The following is a 24,067-nucleotide window of genomic DNA, read 5'->3' as shown; positions in this document are numbered from 1 at the left end:
TCTCCCCTTACATCGTTGCTATTTTTTCCTTAGATGATTTTGAATGAGATGGAGAATTTAATGTACTGCTCTGTCTGCTGCCATCATATGGTCGATTAGTGCCAAAAAACTGTGTTGATCCAGTCACCCAACTTCAATGTACTTGGCATCCTGACTTCAGTTTGGACATTTTCGCAGAAGAATTTCAATTAAAACTTGCTGTCATGCTTTAGCTAGTGTTCTTTTGCTTTCAACCTAGAATATATGACTCTATATAGTTTATTTGAGGGATAAAAAATGATTAGTTTGTTAGAACCATTCTTGTTTTGAATATGCTTTCTTTCTGAACTTGTCTTTGATGTCTCAGTTGCATTGAAAACAAGTTTTAAAAAAAAATTTTAGCACTGAATTTAAATTTTTTGAAGGGACACCAATATTGCATATTCTAATTCTGCCTAGTTAGCTGTATAACGCTTTCCTAGGCATTAATTACCAAGGCACCTTGGATCAAGTTAAGATGTGTGTTGCCGATGGCTCTTTTCCCTCTAATTTAGATATGATTTTGAGTCAGATTATTGCTTCTGTTTTACAATGACTAACATCTCAAGTGTCAGAATCTTTTCGACCCAAAAACCAGGGTTAGCTGTGTTGCCTTTTGCATGTTTTTGGTGGAGGTTTCTCCATGTTTTCTAACCTATTCTTTTTATATCTTCAAATGTAATTTTGTAATGATGAAAATAGTCCTAAGGGAAAATAGTTCTATGCTACAGATTCAAAGATTCTCTTGAATGGATCTTTTGGTGGTGCACAGAATCTCTCCAATGTGGAGCAATGCATTCCATTCCAGAAAAACCTTACAGCTATACTGACAAATGAACAGGTTATTGTTACTGCCTCAGTTAATCAAATATCAAGTTTTTATCCTTGGAGACCTATCTGGACTTCATATCAATTTTCAATGGTTTCCTGAATTATGATATTTGATATTTATTTTTTGTTGTTGTAGCCGTGAGACAATGGCCTTATAAGTGAATCCCCATCTGTTGGAATTCTTCTTTTGAATTTTCTTAACAATATCTATTTTTGTGGGCACAAATTTCAACTGGAAGTCATGGTAAAAGTTTTGTCAATATATCCTCAAGGTTTGCAACCATTCTGTAGTTTAATTTTGGAATTACTATAATATTTGGCAACTTTATATTAGTTGCAGTGCATATTGACATGAAACCATTCCTCAATCTCTTGATAGCAAGCTCATTAGAAACTACCTATCTCTCTGGTTTTCTTTTTTCTTGAGCTACCAAAGTGGAAGGAAGAGCATCTGTTTGTTCTGTCCCTGATTCTATGGTTGAACTTTTTATTTTTCCATGGTACTTCTCAGGAAATTTGTCAAGGTAGGATTTGTGAAGCCAATCCTGATGGTTGCGATAAAGCTTCTTGTTTGTAAATGTGGTTAAGGGGGTTGACATTTTGTGAAGAAAATTCTCCTTTCCTATGACCATTTTATTACTCTTATATAAGCATATTAAATCAAATTGTTTGATGACAAATAGCCTTTTGTAAGGGCTTTTCTTATTATTTCAACTATCTAAAAATCCTTGCATAACCACCAAACCTCAATGCCTGCTTGTACACAAGCATGTGCTTTAGTCAATGTGTTACACTCGAGGTGTCTGAACATGTTTCTGCTTGTAGCATCTAAACATGTGAAAACATCCGATTCACAAAAACTAAGCATTGTCAGTTGAGCAAGTAGAGAAAGATTATATGGGGCAATAATGAAACATACAATTTGTTCTAGCTTCTCTTTTGTTTAGCTAACTTGTCATTTCATCTAAATAAGCCATCTTTTATTTTCAAGATGCATTTGGATGTTGAAGAGTTTGTTGGCAGATATTAAAAGTGCCACATATGCATTCATGAAAATTTTCATAAATTGCTTAATCAGCTGGTCATGGTCCATTAGACTGTAAAACATGATGGTGGAAAATGTGACCAATAGTATTATTCTTTTCTACATGTAAAATAATGAATTTTTGAGCACCAGGATTGAGGATTTTGTTTATCCCAGCCATACCAAACTGGACTGGAGAGAGAGTGGGTATTGGGATGCGTTGGGACTTCATGTCTTTCCAAACCTGGTCATCCTGGTCCAGGGTGATTGTATCTGGACACTTGGGATGGCCTGGCATCTCATAGTTTCAATTTTTTAGTTTTTTTTGGTTTTTCATTTTTCTTTTCAGTTGTTGTTGTTGTTGTTAATGGTTCTCTGGTCTGTCTCAGTGCCATCTAGGGACCAGACTGGTGCTTCAGTACTAGGATTTTAAACCATCGATTGAGCTTTAGCTGTGATGTCACTGTGTCAATAAGGTATGGAAGTAGATGCATAGGTCATTGTGATGATATGACACTATGCATTCTTCATATAGTAATTTTCACCACCATATGATCCTCTATCTTATCGAAAGATATTTAGCTTATTGTTAATATGAGAAATATGACGGTCCAAGGAGAATGTAGGGATTTTGGAAGATGGGTGCTTTCCTCGAGCCAACTTGCAGTCAAAATAATGTAGCTATAGTCTAGTCATGTAAAAGTATATTTAACCATCAAAAAGTGATTAAAGAGAGTCAACTATAAGTAAACAAGCTTTCTTGGCCTGACATCAATTTCTTAGTTCATTCTACGTAGCATTTAGCATTGCAGTCCCAAACAAACAATGCTGAAAATAGTCTATAAAATGGCCAACTCATTGATCAAGAATGAAGAATGGGCAATTGCTGGCGTAAGAGAGATTATAAACTTTATGGGGGCATCAAGCATGCATAGGTTGTAAATCCACATATTTTTCCAAAATAACCCAAGAAAGAATGAGAGTTATGAGTTATGTATATTTGCATTTGCATTTGGTTTAATTTAATCTCTGTAATAGTTTAAGAGCATCGTTAGCTGGGGGAGAGTCTGCATGAATCAGATTTTTTGAGGAATGTAGAGAGAATTTGATTTGGTTAGACAATGTGTGGTTGGTAAATAAGGATCGGTTTTTTTAGCAAGATATGGAATGTATTGTCAAATATTCAATATGATTCCACAAGATCTATTTTCATTCAAGTAAGAGATTCTAGCCAATTGAAAGGATCTTCTGATCAATCCATCGATCATTTCGATTCCATTAAAATGAAGATTCAAAATATAACATATTGATTGGTCAAACAGAGATTCAACAACTAAAAAAAAGATCGATTCTTTTGGATCCTTCCTTTTTTCAAATAGAACGAACAGAGATAGAATTAGATCGATCCCGAAATGCCTTTTTAGATCTTTTCAATGTCCCGGCTATTCACAAAACGTGAGAAGCAGATGAATAATCATCTACTTTGGAAGAAATCGAAGAATTGCTTGGAAATTCTACAAGATCAATTCGCTCTTTTTTCTCTGACAAATGGTTAGAACTTCATATGGGTTTGAATCCTACTAAGAGTTTCACCAAAGACCAGAAATTTTTGAAAAAAAAAAAAAAGAGACGTTCCTTTTGTCCCTTCCAGGCAATCGGAAAATAAAGAAATGGTTGATATAGTCAAGATAATTACATATTTACAAAATACTGCCTCAATTCATCCTATTTCATCAGATCCGGGATGTGATGCGGTTCCTAATACTTTCAGAGCACTGTCATTTTTTTATGATAGTTATGAGTTATTTATGCTTGCATTTCGTTTAATTTAATCTCTGCAATATTTTCAGAGCATGATTCTTTCGAGTGTAATGCGCTTTACAACAATTATGTTTTGTACTGAAAAAGACAACATTTCTGTTTGACTTCTTTGGCTACTTTTTCCCAAATGACCTTTTTTTTTTTTAAATATATGAATCATGATTAAGAAATGCATCTTGTTATTACTTTTTGTATTTATCTTAAAGGATGAAGATACTTGATTCTTGGATCTTTATTTACCACTATGTAAGTGGTTGACGTCATCTTAGAAAGATATCCTGCAGATATCTCCAGGGATATGGTACATCGGATTCTTCAATGGCTTGGGACCTGATCGTACACAATCAAAAATGGTATGCTCTTTTTATGACCATTAAATGGATATCTTCTCTGCTGGCATATTCAATTATTGCAGTCTAGTACCTAATGCCGGTCTTCTGAGTCCACACGAATGAGAAATTAAAAATATTCAGCTCCATCAATCAGTTACCATATTCAGTTTCTGGTTTCTTTTATCCTCTTCTTTGCTTAGATGGTTGAGTTGCGCAACTTTTGAAATGCATTGCAGATTAGTGGAGGCAACACATATGTGTTCAGCACCAGCATAATTGTGGAAGGATGTGCCGCCTCAACATTTTGGGGCCCTTACTGCAATCAGACAGTTAATATGATTTCTTGTTCTCAATCTTTAACAGACAAGCTTTCAAGGAGTCTTTTAGATTTAACAGTGTACAAGAGCAGCAGTTTGAATCATATGGTGAGGACTGGAGCCCATAGGAAAGCTGGTTATCATTTGCTGTTAGAACGATATGCTATCAAGAGAAACAAGTGGTGTCCAATACCAGTGTGCTCACAACAGCAGAAAATTTGATCACATGCAACAATCCTATCGAATCATCCTGTCTCTATCAGGAAGAGTTAAAATTCTACTTCTTGGATATATTGGGTATAGCATCCCAGTTTAAAATTACAATTACTGATTTCAGACAAATCAAACATCTTCCATGAATAACCCATCAAACTCTAGCAGAATACTTCTAATGTGCTATGTTCGCTTCAATGCAATGCCACTTAGGACTTTACACGATCATTCTGCTGATATAAGCAGGGCTCCTTTAATTGTAAAGTCGCCAAAAATTGGGCGCTGGTTCATTGCCATTGAGGCTGTTAAGCAGACAGAAGTGAATGGAGTGATACAGGAAACATACTCAGAGGCCGGTCTGTGTTTCTCTTTTCAGTGGCAAGTGTATGAGTGCCTTGGTGGAAAGGCTGGACTCAACTGTACATGGGAGACATATGTCCTTCAGGTACAATTATTGGTCACTATTTATATTCTGCTAGAGCTGCTACAATTTTGTCTTTATGTGCTATTGTGTTATTTAGGGGTTGTAGTTAATAGTTATCAGTGGCAAGAAAATGACATCCAGGTTCCATATAAATGATCCATGTACTTTTAATGAAACTTAGCATTAACATAGGCAGGAACTTGGCAAAATGAGATTGATTGATAGCAGGGCATATTAGCAAGTAGGAAAAAGCCATACAGGTTATCATTGTGTAAGTTATATTTAACTTCATTGTGCACACTAAATGCCTATATTGTAGTAATTGATCTTTAAAGGTGTGATAGACATAGGCAGAACAAGAAGTGAAATCCATGGATGTAGATTACGGTCGATGGCATGTGATGCTATGCTAGTGCTTGGCATGCACTAGCATAATTGTGTTCCAATCACTGGAATGCAAGTGAGGTTGGTAGAAAAGTTCAGGTTTGGCTTTCTACAGTCACACTGTCAAAAATAACTGAGAAGGTAGTTGTGTTTCATTGAAATGAACTGACCTGATATGTGCTAAAAGGAACTCGTAGAAGCCAAGCTTTTGTTTTAGATCAGCAATATGAAGACAGTATCTAAAGCTCAAGTCCATCACCAAAAAGGGTACCCTAATGCATGAAGGCTTCACCACGGCAAAGTTTGGAGAGGGTCAGATAACCCCATATGTAGAGAGACTATTTTTAGGGGCCGATGCTTGGTGCAAAAGTACATGCTTGGGCTGACAAGCGTAATGGCACAAACTCAAGTCCTAGGAAAGCCATCTTGTGCAAAAAATGCCAAAGGTTAGGTCTATCCCCGATCCTCCCCTCCTAAAACCCTAATCAAGCCTGCAAAACCAGTACCAATACCGGAATTGTTCTGGTATGTTACTGATTTGGTACGATATGGTTGGTATTGTATGGTATGTTATGCACTCATGACTTAGGCTTCCAACATTTTGTTCTCACTCCTAACCATGGTTAGGGGTGCAAACGAGTCGAGTTGCTTGTGAGCTACTCGAGTTTGACTCGAATCCAAGCTTAACTCGACTCGGTTATTGTCGAGTTCGAGTAGCTCGAATAGTTTTTTAAGTCGAGCTCGAGTAGCAAAATACTTGAATCGAAAGCTTGCGAGTCTATTCGAATTTATATATATTTTTAATAATATTATTTTTATAGATAATATATATACTATTAGTAAACTAAGGCTCGATTTTGAGCTCGAATTTGAGCTTGAGTATGGCTTGGTTGATATTCGAATCAAGTCGAGCCGATCTTGAGTTTTGCTTATTTTTCATTGAGCCGAGCTCGAGCTTCGGATATTAAGGCTCAGTCGATCTCAAGCCGAATTTCGAGTCCAAATATTTTGAATCAAGTCGAGCTCGAGCTTCTAGCTACTCACTCAACTTGACTCGATTGCACCTCTAGCCATAGTACTGCCTGAAATATGGTACAGCATGCACCCCTGTTCCAGCAGTACTAGGTGGTATGGGATGGTTCCACTTTGTTCAGACCAATATGAGTTGGTTTGACTTATAAATCTAATCAAACCTTGTTACTGTACTAGTATAGTATAGTGCAATCGTACAGGTCTGTATGACTGACCTTTCCCTGGACTGCTGGGACCATAACTGGGTAATGACCTTTTCTTTTTTCTTTTTAAATTCATGTCTGGTTTGCTACTTGAACAACATTAGAATGAAATGGTTGACAACTTGGCAGCATCTTTTCCTTGTTAGAAATCTCATTCTATCATTCTCTTTTCAATATCAATGAGCTATTTGGATGTGAAGCAGTTTATTTGCATTGTGGAAAAGACATTTGAATTCCTGTTTACCAACAGAAAATTTGTTAGATGCATTTTTTTACCAAGAATGTGCTATATGATACTATCATATTGAACATTATACATTAGTTGAAGCCTTGTGAAAGTTGACCTGCTTTTAACATTGCTGTGCACAGTGAATCAGAACTAGAAAGACTAGCTTCAGCTTAATTTTTGTGAAAGGTTTCTTTTTGAATCTTGATATAACTTGGATGTAGTGAAGTAGCATTGACCTTTGAGAATTTGTTGCCTGCAGAGAGTTCCGAAAAGAAGTTCAGGCTCTCTTTTTGAATCATATTATCTACCTATTGTTGAATATGGGTCCACAGAGTACAGTGATTTCTACCTGGATCACCTTTTGAGCAACTCTTCTGTTGAGCAGTATGGATGGACTTACTTCTTCCTAGATATTCCTCATGGTGCGGCTGGAGCTAATATGCATATTCTGTTGACATCAGATACCAAAGTCAATTATGAAATATACTCCAGATTTGGTGGCTTACCATCTGCTGATAGCTGGGATTACCATGCAAACAGCACAAGCAATAGCAGCAGTTCCACTTTTTTGTCATTGAATGATTTGAGTGGTAAAAGAATTGAATTTTATATTTTGTATCCCAGGGAAGGAACCTGGTGTATTGGACTGAAGCATCCTCTTGACAATAATTACAAACATCAGACAGCCATGTCCATTTCTCTTGATGCATGCCCCGGTCATTGTAATCAAAATGGGGCATGTCGCACTTTGATGGATGAAAGTGGATTGACATTTTACAGGTCATTCACCTGTTTCTGATATTTTACTTTTGTGTAGTTTACCATTCATACTATACTTGCTTGTCTACTTTGAAGGTACGGAATCTAGATAATCTATATTAGCCTGTAATGAACTTTTTTAAAACAATGCTTCTAACCTTCCAGCTACTGCACCTGTGATCGTGATCATGGAGGATTTGATTGCAGCAATGAACTTGTTACACGGAAAGGTAATAATAACATATCACATAGATGTTTTAACCTATGCATATCAGTTTTCATGTTTTCTTACTTGTTAATTAGTATATGAAATGAAATATTCTGCAAGTGTACCTGGGTTGTGCAATTTCTGAAATTTTGGTGCATACTTCTCTCCTAGAAGATATACTTCATGATGTAAAGCATCCTAGGTGAGCAAACACCATGAGATACATGTGAAATATAATTATGCGTCTTATAATGGAATGCACTACAAAATGCTATTTGGAGCACATTATGTATAGGAGACTGGAGCAACCAACTCCTGTTGGTCATTATTGGTAGATCCACAATGTTTTATATTAAGCAACAATTTGGGTAGCTATAGAAAGCTCAAGGCTTGCTTTGGTGAGCCAAATTGCCGAGTATTTGTTGCATTTAGTCCCATGATTGTGCTGACATGCTGAAATTTGTTATATAAACAACTGTTTCATGCCAACATCCAGAAGAGAAGGTATATATAGAGAATTGATGTGAAAGAAGATGAAAGAAGAGGGAAAGTGATGACCTAAATTGGCAGGGGGCATATGATCTGTAATACCAAGCAACATTTTGCATCTTTGTTTACTAAAGTTCTAAGGGCAACTCCCACTTATGGCCGGTATGAAAAATAACGAATACCCTGTAAATGGAGCAGACTCCACTTGGTAAAAATTTGTTACTTAATGTCAAATGAACTAAAATTACAATGTGGAATCGATTATATACCAGATCATGAGTATGGTAGATCAACTCCACACATCCTTCTTATATGGTATGGGTTGGAGAATTTCTTTTTTTTTCTTCAGTAAATTATTCTGGTCATTTGTCAATAAGTTCTTCAACAGATAATGCATTCACTTTCATATTGACTAGGTATTGCTACTAGATACTATTTTATCGTAAGCAAGCTTTGCCATTTGATATGGGTTACTCCATTAATTCTAGGGCACATGTGGCAGTCAATCTTTCTAGTTGCTTCAAATGCAGCAGCTATCTTACCCTCATTTTGGGCCCTCCGACAAAAGGTAAGTTTTCTTTGTGAGCCCTGTTGACACAATAATTTTCTCATATCAATCAATAAGTTTTCAACCATTCTTTAGTGTGCATTTTTAGAGTTGATTTGTTGATTTATGCCACGCACCCATTAAAAATTATTAGTGATGATAATTTACATTTTACAATTTAAGAATTTTTCATAATGCTAGAGCTTACTTAGTCTGAAAGCTTGTAGTATGCAATCATTACATATGGAAAGGAATGCTAGGTTAGTTTGTTCTAGCATTCTGTTTGAAACCCAGCTCATGCTTTTATATTAGATGACTTTATTCAATTTTATATCCTAGTGTTCCAAATTAAACCCATTGTTCTTCAATTGAAGTAAAAATAGTGTTTCCTTCAAAAACAATTCATTTACTGACAGCTCCTTCAATTATTTTTAGACTTCGATTTACATGATTTAGAAAATATTGAAAATTCTCTGATAAACATTATTCTTCCTTTAATTTAAAATTTACTGTGGTTATCTTTTAAGAAATAATGTTAGAAGGAGTACTAAACTTATTTAAAAGTATGGCCCTGGTTAACCCACTATATTTGCACTATATATTTGCATAATCCATAGACTAATATATGTTACATTTCCATTAGTTGAATTCTCTTCATTAACTTCAAGTGTAGAGCATATGTAGAACAACATATATTGAAATATACACTTTAACATGAGTATATTCATTTGTTTGAAGCATATCAATAAAATTAAAAGTATGAGTTTGTGGGGTAAATGATTAAATCTTTCTTGGAAATAAGCTCAGAATATTGGATACCTTTTGCTTCTATTTGCATTGAAAAAGTAGCAGGCATGTTCAAGCATGTTTCCTGTTATAAATAATTCTAGATTGTTTTGAGATCTCATTTTAGCAAAGATTCAGATCCCAGGAGGACGTCTCGCGGGACACCGGGATGGAATGCCATCCCATGTGTCGGGACAGGATGTCCCGCTAATGTTCCAGCATCCCAATCGGGACATCTTGGGACATTTCTTATCCCAAGTGTCGGGATGGGGTGGGACAGCGGCGCGTCTCGATCCATGGGAAAATCGGGACAGCCTCGTTCCATGGGATTTAAAACTTTGCATTTTAGTCTATTAGGTGAGTTTAATACAGTGAATTAGGATCTTATGCAAAAAGGCTAGATAGAAAGTAATATTTTAGGTTCATTGGTCCTGCATTAACCAAAATCTACCCAAAACATAACTAATATTGACTAAATATAGGCCCACATGAGTCCTCACATACTCCCCCATTTAAGCATTGATATCCTCATCAGGCGAAGGGTCCAAATCCAATCAAATTCAGTGACAAATACCATCAATGGCCCCAGGTTGGCCCCAAAAGAGTCTTTGTTGCAATGTTGCCTTGTCTACATAAGTCATGGGTTGAGTCAGCTTGGATACCTTGTGAATCGCTAAACTGACGCTAGCTTGCAACTTATATGGAAGGGGATACTCTTTATTTATTTTTTTAATTAAATGTGCAATTGTTTCTCTGCATTGTGGTTTTTGAGCTTTAGAATTCTACAAGGAGGATCTGTCGGGAGCGGCAAATGCCATTGGGCTTTTTGTCTATCCTTGGAGATATAAATGCAGTCTCATCAATAATATGCTTATCAATTCTGCAGTATATTTTTGCCTGATTATATTATGTAATAAACAGTCCCTTAAGGCACCTGATAACAGTCATGGATCCTAACAAACGTATGTTTATGTAGGTGTTGAGAGCATAAACTAGTTGATACATTTATGTCCTTTATTTCCAGCCAGCTAAGAAGTGATCATCATTTTGTTTGCACTTCAACCTTTTGTATATTGGACTTTGGGGACACTTAAGTGCTGCACATTCTTTAGCTGTTAATCTCTAAATAGTTGTTTGTTATATTTTATTTTGCTAGATTTGCATGAAACAAATAAAAAAATAAGGGCTTTGCTAATGACATTTTACATTTCTTCCAAGGCATATGCTGAATGGGTCCTCTTCAGTTCAAGTGGAATTTCAAGTGGTTTATATCATGCCTGTGATGTAGGCAGTTGGTGCGTCCTGTCCTTCCATGTACTACAGGTATGCATCTTCCCTTTGCTTGCCAGATAATTCCTATGAAGAATAAACAATATGGCTTGTAGCAGAGGCCAAACTATAAGTAACAAGTTATGACATGGAAGCCCGATGGAAGATGCAAAAGCAAAAACAGTTCATGATGCTAAACTATCTTTCCTTGGACTTCTTGTAACTAAATTAGTTAGACAGTGGCTAACATTTTCACTGAACCATTTTTTTCACACATTCTGCAGTTTCTGATTGGTAAACAGAACTTGTATGGTTTATTGATTCTTCTTAAATTTTTAATTAGTTAATTACTATTATTGTCATAGAAATTTTGATTTGATAGACCATGATAAGATCATAAGTTTGTAGATAGTAATGGAGATCATAATGGCTGCAGTATCATTAGTTGCAAAAAAAGTTATGATTCTAATATAATGAAAATGAAAGCAAATTCATTTATATCTCATTTTGTTCTGGCCAACATACAACAATCATTTTAGCATCTGTGACACCTGTCAAGTGAACTCACCAATTTATTTTCTTTCAATAAAATGTTTTGCTGGTGATTATTATATTTACAAGAAAGTTCAATGTTTGATGTTATTTATTGGTGCACAAGGATTTATATAATATATAATGCTTTACAGATAGGCTGGCAATCTCAACCAGTAGCAACCTGTTGGGCATGGGTTGACCATGGGAGACCCACTATGGGGTAAGGTCGAGTTTAGGTTGATGGAACGAACTTGTTGGGTCATTGGATCCTCCTAGTTTACATCCGCACACTTCCTATTAGTTTAAGGTGATAGATAGGAGTAGTACATTTTGAAATAATGAGTGCAATTAATATCTTGACTTAACAAATAATTTAATGGAAGAATCACAGCCACCTATCTAAAATTAGAAGCTTCAAACTCTTTTTTTATTTTTATTTTTTTGGGAAGAGAAGGGAAAACCCTACCTGAATTTATTAGGATAATGAAAGGGGAACAAGAGAAAAGACTAAAAAAGAGAGGAAAGAGGGGTATAAAAAGAGAGAGAAGGAGACTTGGCCCAAAAAAATGGTTGTTGCTACTACAGAAAGAAAAGATCAAAAAAGAAAGAGGGCTATAGAAAAAAGAGAGAGCGATAAGAAAATTCATCTAAAAAAAGAGGTCCAAGCGCAACTGATCTTAACCTTATTTGAATTTTGAACTCAAAATTTGAATCATCTTGGCATGCTACTGATCAATGGAAGGGAACCCAAGTTCTGAAGGGGACCTCATCAAGATGCAGCTCACCACCCTCCCATGGCATGACCAAACATAACTAGAAAAGGATAACCAGCCATACACCACAGTGGTCCTCATCACTACACGTCTACATTAGCACAAATTACTGCATCACTGTATCAACACTATCATTCATGCCCTAGACCTTATTTCCGCTACTAGGTCTAAGAGAAAATGGAGAAAAAAGAATATAAATGAGAGGGAGAAGGAGAAAACTAGAAAAGAGCAAGGGACATAGAAGAGAAAAGAGGAGAAAGAAGAAAAGAAAAACAAGTGGAGGAAGAAGGGGTGGGGGAAAGGGAGTGGGTCATCGGAGGGGGGAGAGGAAGAGAGAAAGATGGGTCATCAGGGGAGCGAAGAGAGGGAGAGGAAGAAAGAAAGAGAATGAGATAGATGGAGAAAGAGGAGAGAGATGATCGACTAGCAATCAAGCATAGTCAAATTTGAACAATTGTTGTGCCGAGAGCCAAAGGGAGAGGGAGGAATTAGGAAAGAGAGAATGAAAAGGAAAAGAGAAAGAAGGAAAGAGAGAGAAACGAACGAGAAGAGGGTCTAGTCGCTAGCCAAAACTGGCTAACCGCCAAAGAGGCATATCTCATGGGCACTTCTCTTTTCTAAAAATTTCTTCCTATAAAGGAAACCTTGAGAGGGAGAGCCAATTGTACATGAGTAATTAAATAGTCAAACTTGAATCTAATTTCTCTTATATTCTCTCTCCTTCTACTCCCAACTTCCCCTCGCCACCTTGTCCCTCACCTTTTCCTCTCATCCTCTTTGTTTTCTTCTTCTCCGACTCTTTTAGGCCTTAAGTGTGGCCTCTTATAGAAATGCTAAGTAATCGTTAGACCCATCAAAAGTTTAAGTTGTCAAGGGAGGGGCCAACAATGTATATCAAACCTTAACACCCGTCCTCATGTGAAAACTGGCCTAAAGGGGATTTGGACTCATGAGCTTCAGCTTTGATACCATGTTAACTAAACACTAGACCTCAAAAGCTTAAGTTGTTAGGGAAGGGGTCAACAATGTATATTAGACCTTAGTAGGTAAATGGTAGCATCTAGAGTAAACTTCTTTTGCCATCCACTCAACATTCAAGCCACCATCTATCCCCCCAACCCATTGCCTGCTCACAACCATCTCATTGCCACCTTGAAGCCTTATTGCCACCTCACTAGTCTGTTATTGCAGCCTCACCACCACCTTGCCTACCCATTGCCACCTCATCAGCCGACTTGCTACAACATCACCATGTAGTCAACCACTAAGCATGGCTGCTTCGCTTAGCTTCCCCTCTATTTCCCTTCCTTTTATATATTCTTCTTTGAACTGGGTAAACGGGTTGGGTTCAGATCAACAAAGATAACCTGCCAGGAGGATTGGGTCAACCTCCTTTGGCTTGTTGGCAAGTTAGATCAGTTTTGGTAGGAGTTTAATTTCAAAAAGAATTATTTGTCATTCAAAATCATGGTCTCAAAAGCTGCCGAAACGGGATGGTAAGACTAGTTTCATATTGTTTCAGTGCAAAACCAGCATTGTATGGGTGTCAGGACATCGAAATAGCTATAATGATACATACTGGTCCATATCAGTGTGTACTGATGGTATTTTCCAGGCAATATTGATCAATACAAATGAGTTTTCAATTTTTCTAGAATCTATCAGTTTCGGTATGTATGTCAGTACTGGTACTGTATCATTGCGATCAAGAAAATGATTACGGGGTTCATTATCGGTATTTATAACCTTGTTCAAATTAATATTTTGAAGAAAAGAATAAATATTAAATAATTTTGTTAGTTAAGACTTAAATATAATTCGAATGGTTTCATCATCTTAATTCATTGTCCACTCAGGGACCTGTAGCTTCCTACTAATATGAAATTCTTATGTGATGTTTCCATGCATCCTTTTCTTCAGCCACCAAAAATATTAATTGATGAACATGTAATTGTATCTGGCTTCAGTTTCTAGACTTTTGGCTTTCTTTCATGGCTGTTGTGAGCACTTTCATATATATGGCTACCATTGATGAGGCTTCAAAAAGAGCCATCCACACTAGTGCATTCATTCTCACTGCTCTGTTAGCTGTGATGCATGCGACCTGGTATGTATGCTGGACAAATTATTCTGTACTTAGATTCCATTTCCATTTGCAGGTTCTCTGACACATTTATAATCATAATTTCAGGTCAGCAAATATTTTCATTGTTATAGCAATAGGAATTCTTGGTCTACTTTTTGGATGGGGTTTAGAGTTTTCGACGGCATGCAGACCCATATACTGTCTACCAAGATTTGATTTAAATTTGCCTGAAAGGTGTGCTTTCATAGAACTGCTGAACATATTACATTTTCTGCACGTTAAGAAGATAGTTTGCCATAGTAATAAATCAGCAAAACTGATTATTCATATTGGTATATTATGGGTGATTTGATGTACATCTGGTCCAATGGCACCGTTGGTATTTTGCCCTTCTCTTTCTGTACCCTGTAATTGTATAAGGTCTAGATTGGTTACAAATTCTATGCTAGCATCCCAGCAGCGCGCACTAAATCTATTAATATTTTGGAATCACTCAGTCTGACTTTCTTGCAGATGGCAAAATATTAAAAGTTGGTTCTGGAATCTTATGAAAAAACTGCAAAAAAGATATCATTGGCGATTTGTATTATTGGGTTTTGTTGCATTAGCTTTGGCAGCAACAAGCTGGAAAATGGAGGCTTATCAAACTTACTGGATATGGCATAGGTATGAGATCTTTGGTCATATTATTCCTTGCTTTTGAGTGTTCAGTTATATTTGATCAGCTCAATATATCATAACTGTCAAATAGGACTCCTGTTCAGTTCAAGTGAAATATTATTGTTCCAGTGGTACTTCCATGTAGCTTACATGCTGATGGAGAACCCAAAAAAGCTCAGAATTTAGATGAATGTTTTAGCATACAAACATGAGTACTTGAGACGGTTCTTACTTGCTAGAGATAATTTGCTTGACTGCAGCATATGGCATATTGCCATGTACACATCTTCCTTCTTCTTCTTGTGTTCAACTTGTGTGAAGAGAAGCAATGAGCAGCAAGAGCCTGAATATCAGCTAACACGGCAGGACTCGTCATCAAGAGCATAGCAAACAGAAAACAGAGAACTAGATGAGGAAATTTACAAGAGAGCTGGTAGTCTTGTCCATTTACAGTAATTTATAGTGTCAAGCAAGGTGTGAGAGATATTGGTGGAGCCAAATTTATTTGTTTGCAAACTCGTCAGCAGTCCAGCTTCTGAAGAAATTGGCACCCCAGACATTATCCAGATTTTCTGATGATGAGACAAGACCAAGCGTAAAAGGAACCCAGCTGATCAGATTTATCCCATCTAACGCTATGACATACAGCAATTGTACGTTTAGGGTACCAAGGGAAAAATTCGGGATTAGGGTTTAATTTTTTCAATGCATGGTTTATGTAAAGGGGGCAATCTGAGTGAAATTGTGAGGATTGCTTGCCCTAACTTACTAGTTTTAGTGATAGTGGAAATAGGTCAAAAAGGGAAGTATTCTTTGTCATTCCTATAAAATTTGCAGCCAGTAATCAGATTGATATAAAGATCATAAGTTCCAGGATAATGTTAGATGGGGTTGTAAATGTAGGAATTTGTTCATAGTTATTTGAAATGATTGAATTCAAACTATTTTTATATGCTCATATCTCCTCGTCATGCTAGATTCGATGATGGTTCCTCTTTCAAACCACATCAGCTTTGTACATTGTATTACAGCAATCTTGATTATATACCTACTCATGTACAATACATGCAAGCTTGCACACGAGCATGCACATGTTTATGGATGTAAGACATTGGTTTTATATGCATGTGTTTGTGCCTTGTTGCATTCAGAAGATTAATTTTTTGAGTTCATGTTCCACTTGCCCTAGTTGTGGGCAGGCATGACCATTGCGTGCAGGCATGCGACCCATGTGTACTTGGATGCTTATAGGGTTACATGATGAGCCATCTGAAACATGAACCACAGGATACAATTAAACATTATATTGTAGTTTTTTTTTTTCCCCTCTTTATATAGGAAAAATGGCGATCCACCAGCCCATTTCAATAATGAAATGGATGACAGAACAAGCTAGCAAAATACAGAAAGTTATGGGAACCCGGAACCCAATTTGAAGATACAATCAACACATGAGAGATTGATTAAAAATCTCTTGCAAAAAGATAACCATTTATTTACATAACATAGCTAATTCTTTAGAGTCTGTTTGGATGATTAATCTGAAAATTTTATAGGATTCATGGATTGGGCTCGTACTATCAGCAAGATCATAGGATTTTTGGATGTCCCATCATCTATTTTTTAAGCAAGATAAAACCACCTTAATCATGTCGTAGGTACGATATAATGCATGGAAATAAAAATAAGGAGTTTTTAGGTGATTCAACTGATTGGATCCTCAAAGAAAAATGTGAAAATTAGTTTTCATTCATTTAGATCAATCCAAGCAAACATAATCCTACAGATGTGCAGTGATGGTAATTCGTTATGTCAAAAATAACTTATGATCACTGACAGTGGCCAGAACTACCAACAATCATGGAATAATTTCAATTTTTTTTTCCTTTGTGGAAATAATAATTGCAACTTCTGATAAACACATGAACTAAGAAGTAATATGAAATGCAAAAAATTTAGTAATCGGTTCTTTTTAGATGATGAGGGTGCCAACAAACTTAAGTTGTAAAGTTGCTGGATGTTGGTACTAGCTGGTAGGATTTTAATCTAGCCCTTCTACCCTAGTTCTTAAGATCATCTCTTTTGTAGGAGATATGGCTTCTTCAATTGAAGTAGCCCAAAGAATGTCAAAGCCACACTTGTATGTAGAACTCTAGAAGAAGCGATAAAGCTATGATACTGCAACTACCATGAGCCTTCGACAACCTTAGTGTGTCAACTTTCCCCTGGATCCTAAAATCCTAACCTGCTAAAGAAAAAGGTTCATAATGTATATTAGGATTTAACACACCAAGATAAGAGCGAGTCGAGAATGATTCGATTGGGGATGAGTCAAGAAACAAAGGCTCAAAATAACAAATTGGTGGTATGCGAAAAATTGACTTGAATAAGGATCTAAACCCATGACAATTTGGCTTTGATACCAAGCCTTAATACAAAGATCACTCCCAATTGAAGATTCCTTGGTGGACTATTTGATGCCTCACCTGGATCTTTCCATTTGAGAACCTTATGTCACAAGCAAAGGTGGATTACTTGCGAAGCATGTGGAAAACTAAAAAGGAGAAAACTGAAAAGCCCTACCAGACATGCTAATCTAATCTACAAAAAGAGGTAGTCTTTTTCTTGCATTTTTAAGACTCCACTTTTCTCTTTAATTTCCTCCAAAATGCTTCATTGATCCGTAAAATAACAAAATTCAAGTTTGAGATTTTCTTCCAAGCAACATGTGTGGGCTCCTTCATGCTACCTGGCATTGGGAGAAGCAGTTTTTGCACCAGACTTGCTAATTTGCTTGAATTCATCTGGCATAAATGTATTTAGATGGGAAATTTTATAATTGAGTTGAATTAGATGAAACCAATCTGACCTTAGACGTCATCCTCGACCTCCAAAGTTATCATGGATTGGACAATTAAGCTCCAGATCTCTCTATAACAATCATAGTAGTTAAGAGAAAGAATAAGAAATAGTATTCATTTTCTTTAAAAAAAGAAATAGAGATAAAGGCAGAAAACATGTTACGTATATCACATTTTATTCTCCATTTTAATTCTCTCCTTGGTTGCCAGCCAAGCCGTTACTGAAGTTTTATTCCAACATTGCAACTTTCAAAATCTTTTATATCCATAACAAACGCAATCCACAGTAGAAGGATGATGATCTTAATCGAACGTGTTGTTGTGGACGGCTAACCTAATGCTTGAGTGGGTGGATCTGTAGTGGCTGGAATTTGATACCGTACTGGATGGATGAAAACTTGTAAATCAAGTCTCTTACCTCAAGTCAGCCATCAAAGAAGAATGGAAAGGAGGGAGAGAGTAGGATTTGAGAGCTTACCTGAGGGTCCCCTATTCCTCTCATTTATAGGTAGGACAGTCGGCTAATTATGCTGCTTCTACCTTATATGGCTGAGGTGAACTATCATCCGTTCGGCTAATTATGTTGCTTCTATCTTATATGGCCAAAATGAGATATTATCTATTCGATTCGCAGTACATCTAGAATGTGGAGTAGATAAGACAACTAGTTGGTGCATAACTGTTATCGTAAATCTCCATCTCTTACATTGACTCGGTGTAGGCCAAGCAAAACAGGTCGGCGTCTAGCTAAGAGCCAGATAACATCGGACATGACTGAGGTTAATTATCATCCTACATCAGAACGATATCGTTTCTCGACTTTGCTTGATTTTGATCACCTCCTAATTAAATTTGGCAAGCCTAATCATAATTATTAGATAGAAATATGATCCTTTTCGCATATGGATAGATTACGGGGCATACCTTAAATTATGCAAATCATAAATGAAAATTATCCATAAAATTTTAGAAGACTGCCCTTGCATTAATAATTTTTATGTGGTTAATGGACTGATATTTGTTGACAACAATTTGCAGGTGGCTGTTAAACAAATGTTATGCCTAAATCATAATGGATTGTAAGTTATGTTCATATGTTGCTTAATTGTTGTTTCTTTAGACATCATTTTATAACCCAAGTATGCATGCTTCATATGGTTTGTGTTTAGATTATTCTTTTATCCCAATCAACATATAAATTATCACCAACAGTTGACATAACTAGCAATCCATTATGGATACGATTGTTTAACAACCACATGTAAATTGATATCAACAGAGCATGACTTAAATTATGCAAGCTTATATAAAAATTCTGTCCTAAAATTTTAGAAGGTCAAGCTCATATTAATAATTTTTATGTGGTTAATAGACTGCTATTTTTAACAACAATTTTCATGTTGTTGATCAACAAATCTTATCCATAATGGATCATAAGCTATGTTAATATGTTGCTTAATTGTTGTTTCCTTAGACATCATTAAATAGGCATAATTATGCCCATTTCATATGGTTTGTGTGTAGATTATTCTTTTTTTCTCAATCAACATATAAATTGTCATCAACAATTGATATAACTAACAAGCCATTATTGATAAGATTGTTTAACAAGCACATCACGTGTAAATTGATATCAAAAATATATGTGGTCTATTAACCACATCAAAACTATTAATGTGAACTTAATCTTCTAAAATGACTAGAATTTTCAACCAAACCGCTAGGAACGGACTCAATTGGGCCGAAACCAACTCAAACCCAGGTAGCTTGCAGCTAAAGCAGCAGACATTTTGGCCATAGGATAATTTTTTGTATATCGCATATTTAATATTTGTAGTTTCATTTTTTCGTTTGAAATTTTGAATAACAAAAATACTTCTCTTTTGAAAAAAAAAATAAGACATCTTATGGCCATATTATGTCATCCTACGGTCAGATTATGACTTTCTATATATAAAAAGTCATAATTTGGCCATAAGATGTCATAAGGAGGAAGAGATATTTTCATCATTTGAAAATTTCATAAATTTTCAATGATGAAAATGCCCTTCCTTCTTTATAATTTCTAGAAAAAAAATTATGATATTTTGTATGCAGAAAGTTATAATATGGCTATAAGATATTATAATATGGCTACATGATGTCATAATTTTTTCAGAAGAAGATGGGTATTTTCGTTATTCAAAATTTTAAACGAAAAATGAAACTAAAAGTATTAAATGTATGTTGAAAAACGATGGCTACGTGACTCAATCAGATGGGATAGTATATTTTTTCTACACTACATGTGGTGCATAAAAAATTTCTATTGCCATAGATTATTTGTTTCCTTATTTGAAGGAGCATCTTTGCAATAGACTTTGAACTGCAAATGATACCCAAAGCAAGTAATCCTTAAGCAAAATAAAAATATGGATGATGATACTCTCTACCAATTTAGGACCTCATTTAAACATATTAGTTGGAAGATATTATTTAAATTTTTTGATTCTATATAAATATTTAAAATCTACCTAGTGTATAGCTGAAATGGAACCTAAATACACAACGGCATAGGTCTTAACATGCTTGATATGAACTTCAAAGATAAAAAAAAGGAGGAAGCCAACGGGAAGCAGAATTGTGAGGCCAGATGTGCAGATAATGTACAGCTTTATCATTTCATCACATTGCCCCTCATTATATTAAAACTCCACAAAGCAAAACATATCAAACATCATTTTGGAATTGTTGTACCTCCCCTCTCAACAAAAATAAAGAGAAACTTCCTACAAAGAAAAGACATGCAATTGCTTTACCTATGTACCATAAATACAATGACAATCCCTTAAAAACAAAATGCCTTCAAACCAGCCAAACACCTAATGACAAGTACATCTGCACCAGCGTCACATCTGAGCAATCCCAAGTTTGACTGAGCTTCTCCAAAGTAAATAGACCTTCCATAAAAAATTTCACCCCATCAGCTCCTCTTCCTTTTTTTGGTTTGGAATAGCGTTCCTTTGATCGGATGGTTGGGAGAAGGAATCTGAAAACAAGAGCTCTCTGTAGTCCTTACGTATGCTCCATAAGATTTTTGCACACCTCCTCATGCTGGGCCTTTTGTGTCTGGTCGGAGCTAGGCACCGGAGTACAAGCTCAAAGATCTGTTCTACGGCAAGAGTGGTGGCTGGATTTGGTGATAGATTTGGGTCCAATATCTGCATCGCATTGCCTTCTGTAAATTTCTTCATTGCCTGTACTTTCGCAAAGACAAGTAGGGGCAAAACAGAATTCACTATGTAGTTAGCATAATCGCAACACGCCATTTTATACCAATCAAACAGAAAAAAATAACTCATTGCACGTATGCAATATCTTATAAGCCTCTACATTGTCATCATGCAAGTTCTGACAAACTTGCTTTCAACCTTTTTTTTTTTCTTTTCAGTCAGAGTATGCTTTCAGCTTAATCCAGAGGACAGCATTACTAGAAATTTAAAGATCTGCATGAAGATACCTACCCATTTTGTTGTGATTCGTTCTTTGAGTTCCTTTTTTGGTTCTATAGGGCGCCTCCCAGATAACAATTCCACCAGCAATACACCAAATGAGTAGACATCACTCTTCTCTGTGAGTTGATAGGTTCCCAGATATTCTGGATCTAGATAACCTGCAGTCCCTTTAACTTGCGTTGAAACATGGGTAGCTCCAGACTCGGTCGCACCAACTCGAGCAAACCCAAAATCAGCAACCTTAGCACGGAGATTATCCGTAATAAGGATGTTCGAGGATTTAATGTCTCTGTGAATGATAGGATGATCTGCACACAAGCAAATTTTATAAATCAGGCCAAGATTTTTTTTGCCCCTAAAGCAAGGATCAAAAAGAAGCTCTCAACTTCTATGAAAAAAAAAAAAAAAAAAGAGCATCAGGATGTTCATGATTCAAGTATGGATTCTCACTATAGAAAAAACAAACATTTTGGTTGCCCGTTTATTGCCATAGTAACCAGAGAAGGTTGGCAAAGTGAAAAGGTATAAATGTGCTTCGCAAAAACCACAAGAGGTAAGAATGTCAAACATTTGGTTCCTACACCAACTAGGAAGCAAATGGCAAGTTTCAACGTAAATCACAGCATTTCTCACAAAGCAAGAGCAAAAGAAAAGGAGAAATCATCAGTTCCACATGCTCAAACCATGCATAACTATTCTCTATCATCCAACTGATATTTTCAATCGTGACTATAGAAACATACGAAAAATAACAAAAAATCTTCACACTTGAAACAAACCTGAATACATATGAAGATATGTAACAGCATGAGCAACATCAATTGCAATATCCAGCCGTGCACCGAGGTCCAGAGGTTTTCCACGTCGACCTGAATTTTGTGAAACACATGTCAGCATTCAGCAGACTAAAATATTTCTCATGCGATTCTACTAATCTTTTAAATATCAACAAAGTACAGAAACAATCAGAACAGCAAGAAATTAACCCTGTAATATGACCATAACAACAAAGGGGAAGTGTGCAATAAAAACTTACAGTCAAGATGTTCTCTAAGAGTTCCATTTGAGACATACTCAACAACAAGAATCCTCTCACCCTCATATTCCAAAAAACCATAGAACTGACCAGATTCAAATGCTCGACGCGTGCCAAGGTCTGGATCTCACTCTGGAATTCTACGCTCAGATAGTTATCATACACATTCTGCAAAGAATCAAATCTCAATACTGTTCAGTCTTGATTTCTAGTTAAGTCAACATGTTTTAAGAAAAACCATAGGTTTTTTGACAACAATGGAAGAACAGAACCTATTGCAGGATTCCATAAAGACGATAAAAAAAGTAGTTTAAAAAGCCATAATCAAATTTGCTCAAAAAGAAAGAAGAGCCATAGTATCCCAAAACAACTGCATTTAACCTTTTTGGCCCGTTTAACTGCAACAAGTGTGCCATCATCTAGTTGGGCTTTGTAGACTGTCCCTGAGCCACCTTGTCCAATCTTCAAGACTGGGGAGAAATTCTTCGTTGCTTTGTGGATCTCCGCCATGGTGAATCTCATACTTCCAGGCTTTCTCTGGGAAGTGTTGCTTGAAATACCACGTATGCCACTGCCTGATCGCCTCCTTTCGGTAGTATGAGAGCTTCCAGGGGCGCTTCCATAGGTACAACGTGATGGGGTGACTAACAAGAATTGATCAAAAAAGTCAAGTAAAGCTGCTAGTCCTTTTGGCATCTCTTGAATCCACAGATCAAACTCATAATTTCACAAAAATTCACAAGTTGAACGATTAAATACATCAAAACAATGAATTCATCACCTTCATATGTTTTACATATATTCCAAGATCATAACAGAAACAACAATAGAACCAAGCCATCAAAACAAGAAAAATACTCCAATTTCAATCCTTTTTTTTTTTCTTTCTTGAAATATTCTTGGTAGAAAAACAAAAGAAAGGGGAGAAAAATCAAAAGAACCTATTTTTCCCCGGATCTGAACCTATGACTCTAGTTCCTTAATTTAAAAATATCTTATAGACCTACAAGAATATCCTTTTGAGCACCAATTCTGCTACCATTACAGCATGATCACTACATCAAACTATAAAATTAAAAATTTCGATTGTACGGCAACAAAACTTCAGCTAAACAAGCACGCATTTGCTTCACCAACAACCAAAACCATTTATTTTTGAAAAAAAGATCGATTTTCCAAAATTATCCACGTAAAAACAGCAACTTTTCCTCAGCGTTCTCGTGTATTTCCAGATAAAAACAAGGATGAAAGCAAAAGGACCGCGCCAACTACTGAAAAAGAAAACCAAGGAGGATCCGAACCCCAATCCAAAATTTCCTTCGAGGGAGCAAAGAAGCGTACGAGGAGGCGTGAAGTCCTCCTTCTCTGACCTCACAGCCAGCGGGCTGAAGCACGACCCGATCACCCAGGCGGCAAGCTGGACCGGGTTCCGGCCGGACGTCGCCCCTGACGACGACGACGACTTGCTGCGGCCGGAGGATCCCGAGGAGGCGGAGCTCCGGGAGACGTCCCAGCTGTCCTGGGACCTCCTCCTGGGGGTACCAGGGTTCCGGCTGCCGCCGGTAGCCGCCGCGGGGCTACGCATCATCGGGAAGCCACGGGAAAGACGACGTGGTTCCGCGGGCGTTCAAGTCTTGGCAACCGGGGAATATCTATGGCTACTTAGCGTGCACGACACTGAAGCTTTCTAACCATCGGTCGATGCTAACGGGCTCTTCGGCGCCAATTGGTTGCGCT

At 36.6% G+C, this 24,067-nt stretch overlaps 2 protein-coding genes across 2 annotated transcripts in view; one reads left to right on the top strand and one right to left on the bottom strand.

Annotated features, from left to right (window-relative positions):
- The window catches only part of LOC105043048 (uncharacterized), a 28,255-nt gene extending 12,209 nt beyond the window's left edge, over positions 1 to 16,046 (top strand). The window contains 13 exon segments of the mRNA XM_073256229.1: positions 750 to 859; positions 3,979 to 4,047; positions 4,263 to 4,512; positions 4,515 to 4,679; positions 4,682 to 5,001; positions 7,088 to 7,608; positions 7,753 to 7,817; positions 8,773 to 8,852; positions 10,836 to 10,940; positions 14,161 to 14,300; positions 14,385 to 14,513; positions 14,793 to 14,945; positions 15,200 to 16,046. Coding sequence (XP_073112330.1) covers positions 750 to 859; positions 3,979 to 4,047; positions 4,263 to 4,512; positions 4,515 to 4,679; positions 4,682 to 5,001; positions 7,088 to 7,608; positions 7,753 to 7,817; positions 8,773 to 8,852; positions 10,836 to 10,940; positions 14,161 to 14,300; positions 14,385 to 14,513; positions 14,793 to 14,945; positions 15,200 to 15,326 — 2,234 coding nt within the window. The 3' untranslated portion in view covers positions 15,327 to 16,046.
- Positions 16,047 to 20,435: 4,389 nt separating this feature from the next.
- Positions 20,436 to 24,067, bottom strand: LOC105043047 (calmodulin-binding receptor-like cytoplasmic kinase 2). The gene is given in 7 exon segments (XM_010920458.4): positions 20,436 to 21,036; positions 21,304 to 21,602; positions 22,074 to 22,163; positions 22,331 to 22,417; positions 22,420 to 22,498; positions 22,712 to 22,974; positions 23,672 to 24,067. Coding segments are annotated over 7 exon segments (1,347 nt in total). The 5' UTR covers positions 23,919 to 24,067; the 3' UTR covers positions 20,436 to 20,754.

Source organism: Elaeis guineensis, chromosome 4 (assembly GCF_000442705.2).
Source record: "Elaeis guineensis isolate ETL-2024a chromosome 4, EG11, whole genome shotgun sequence".
NCBI classification, from domain to species: domain Eukaryota; kingdom Viridiplantae; phylum Streptophyta; class Magnoliopsida; order Arecales; family Arecaceae; genus Elaeis; species Elaeis guineensis.
Note: the sequence above shows the minus strand (reverse complement) of the source record. Positions and strands in the feature narration are given on the sequence as shown.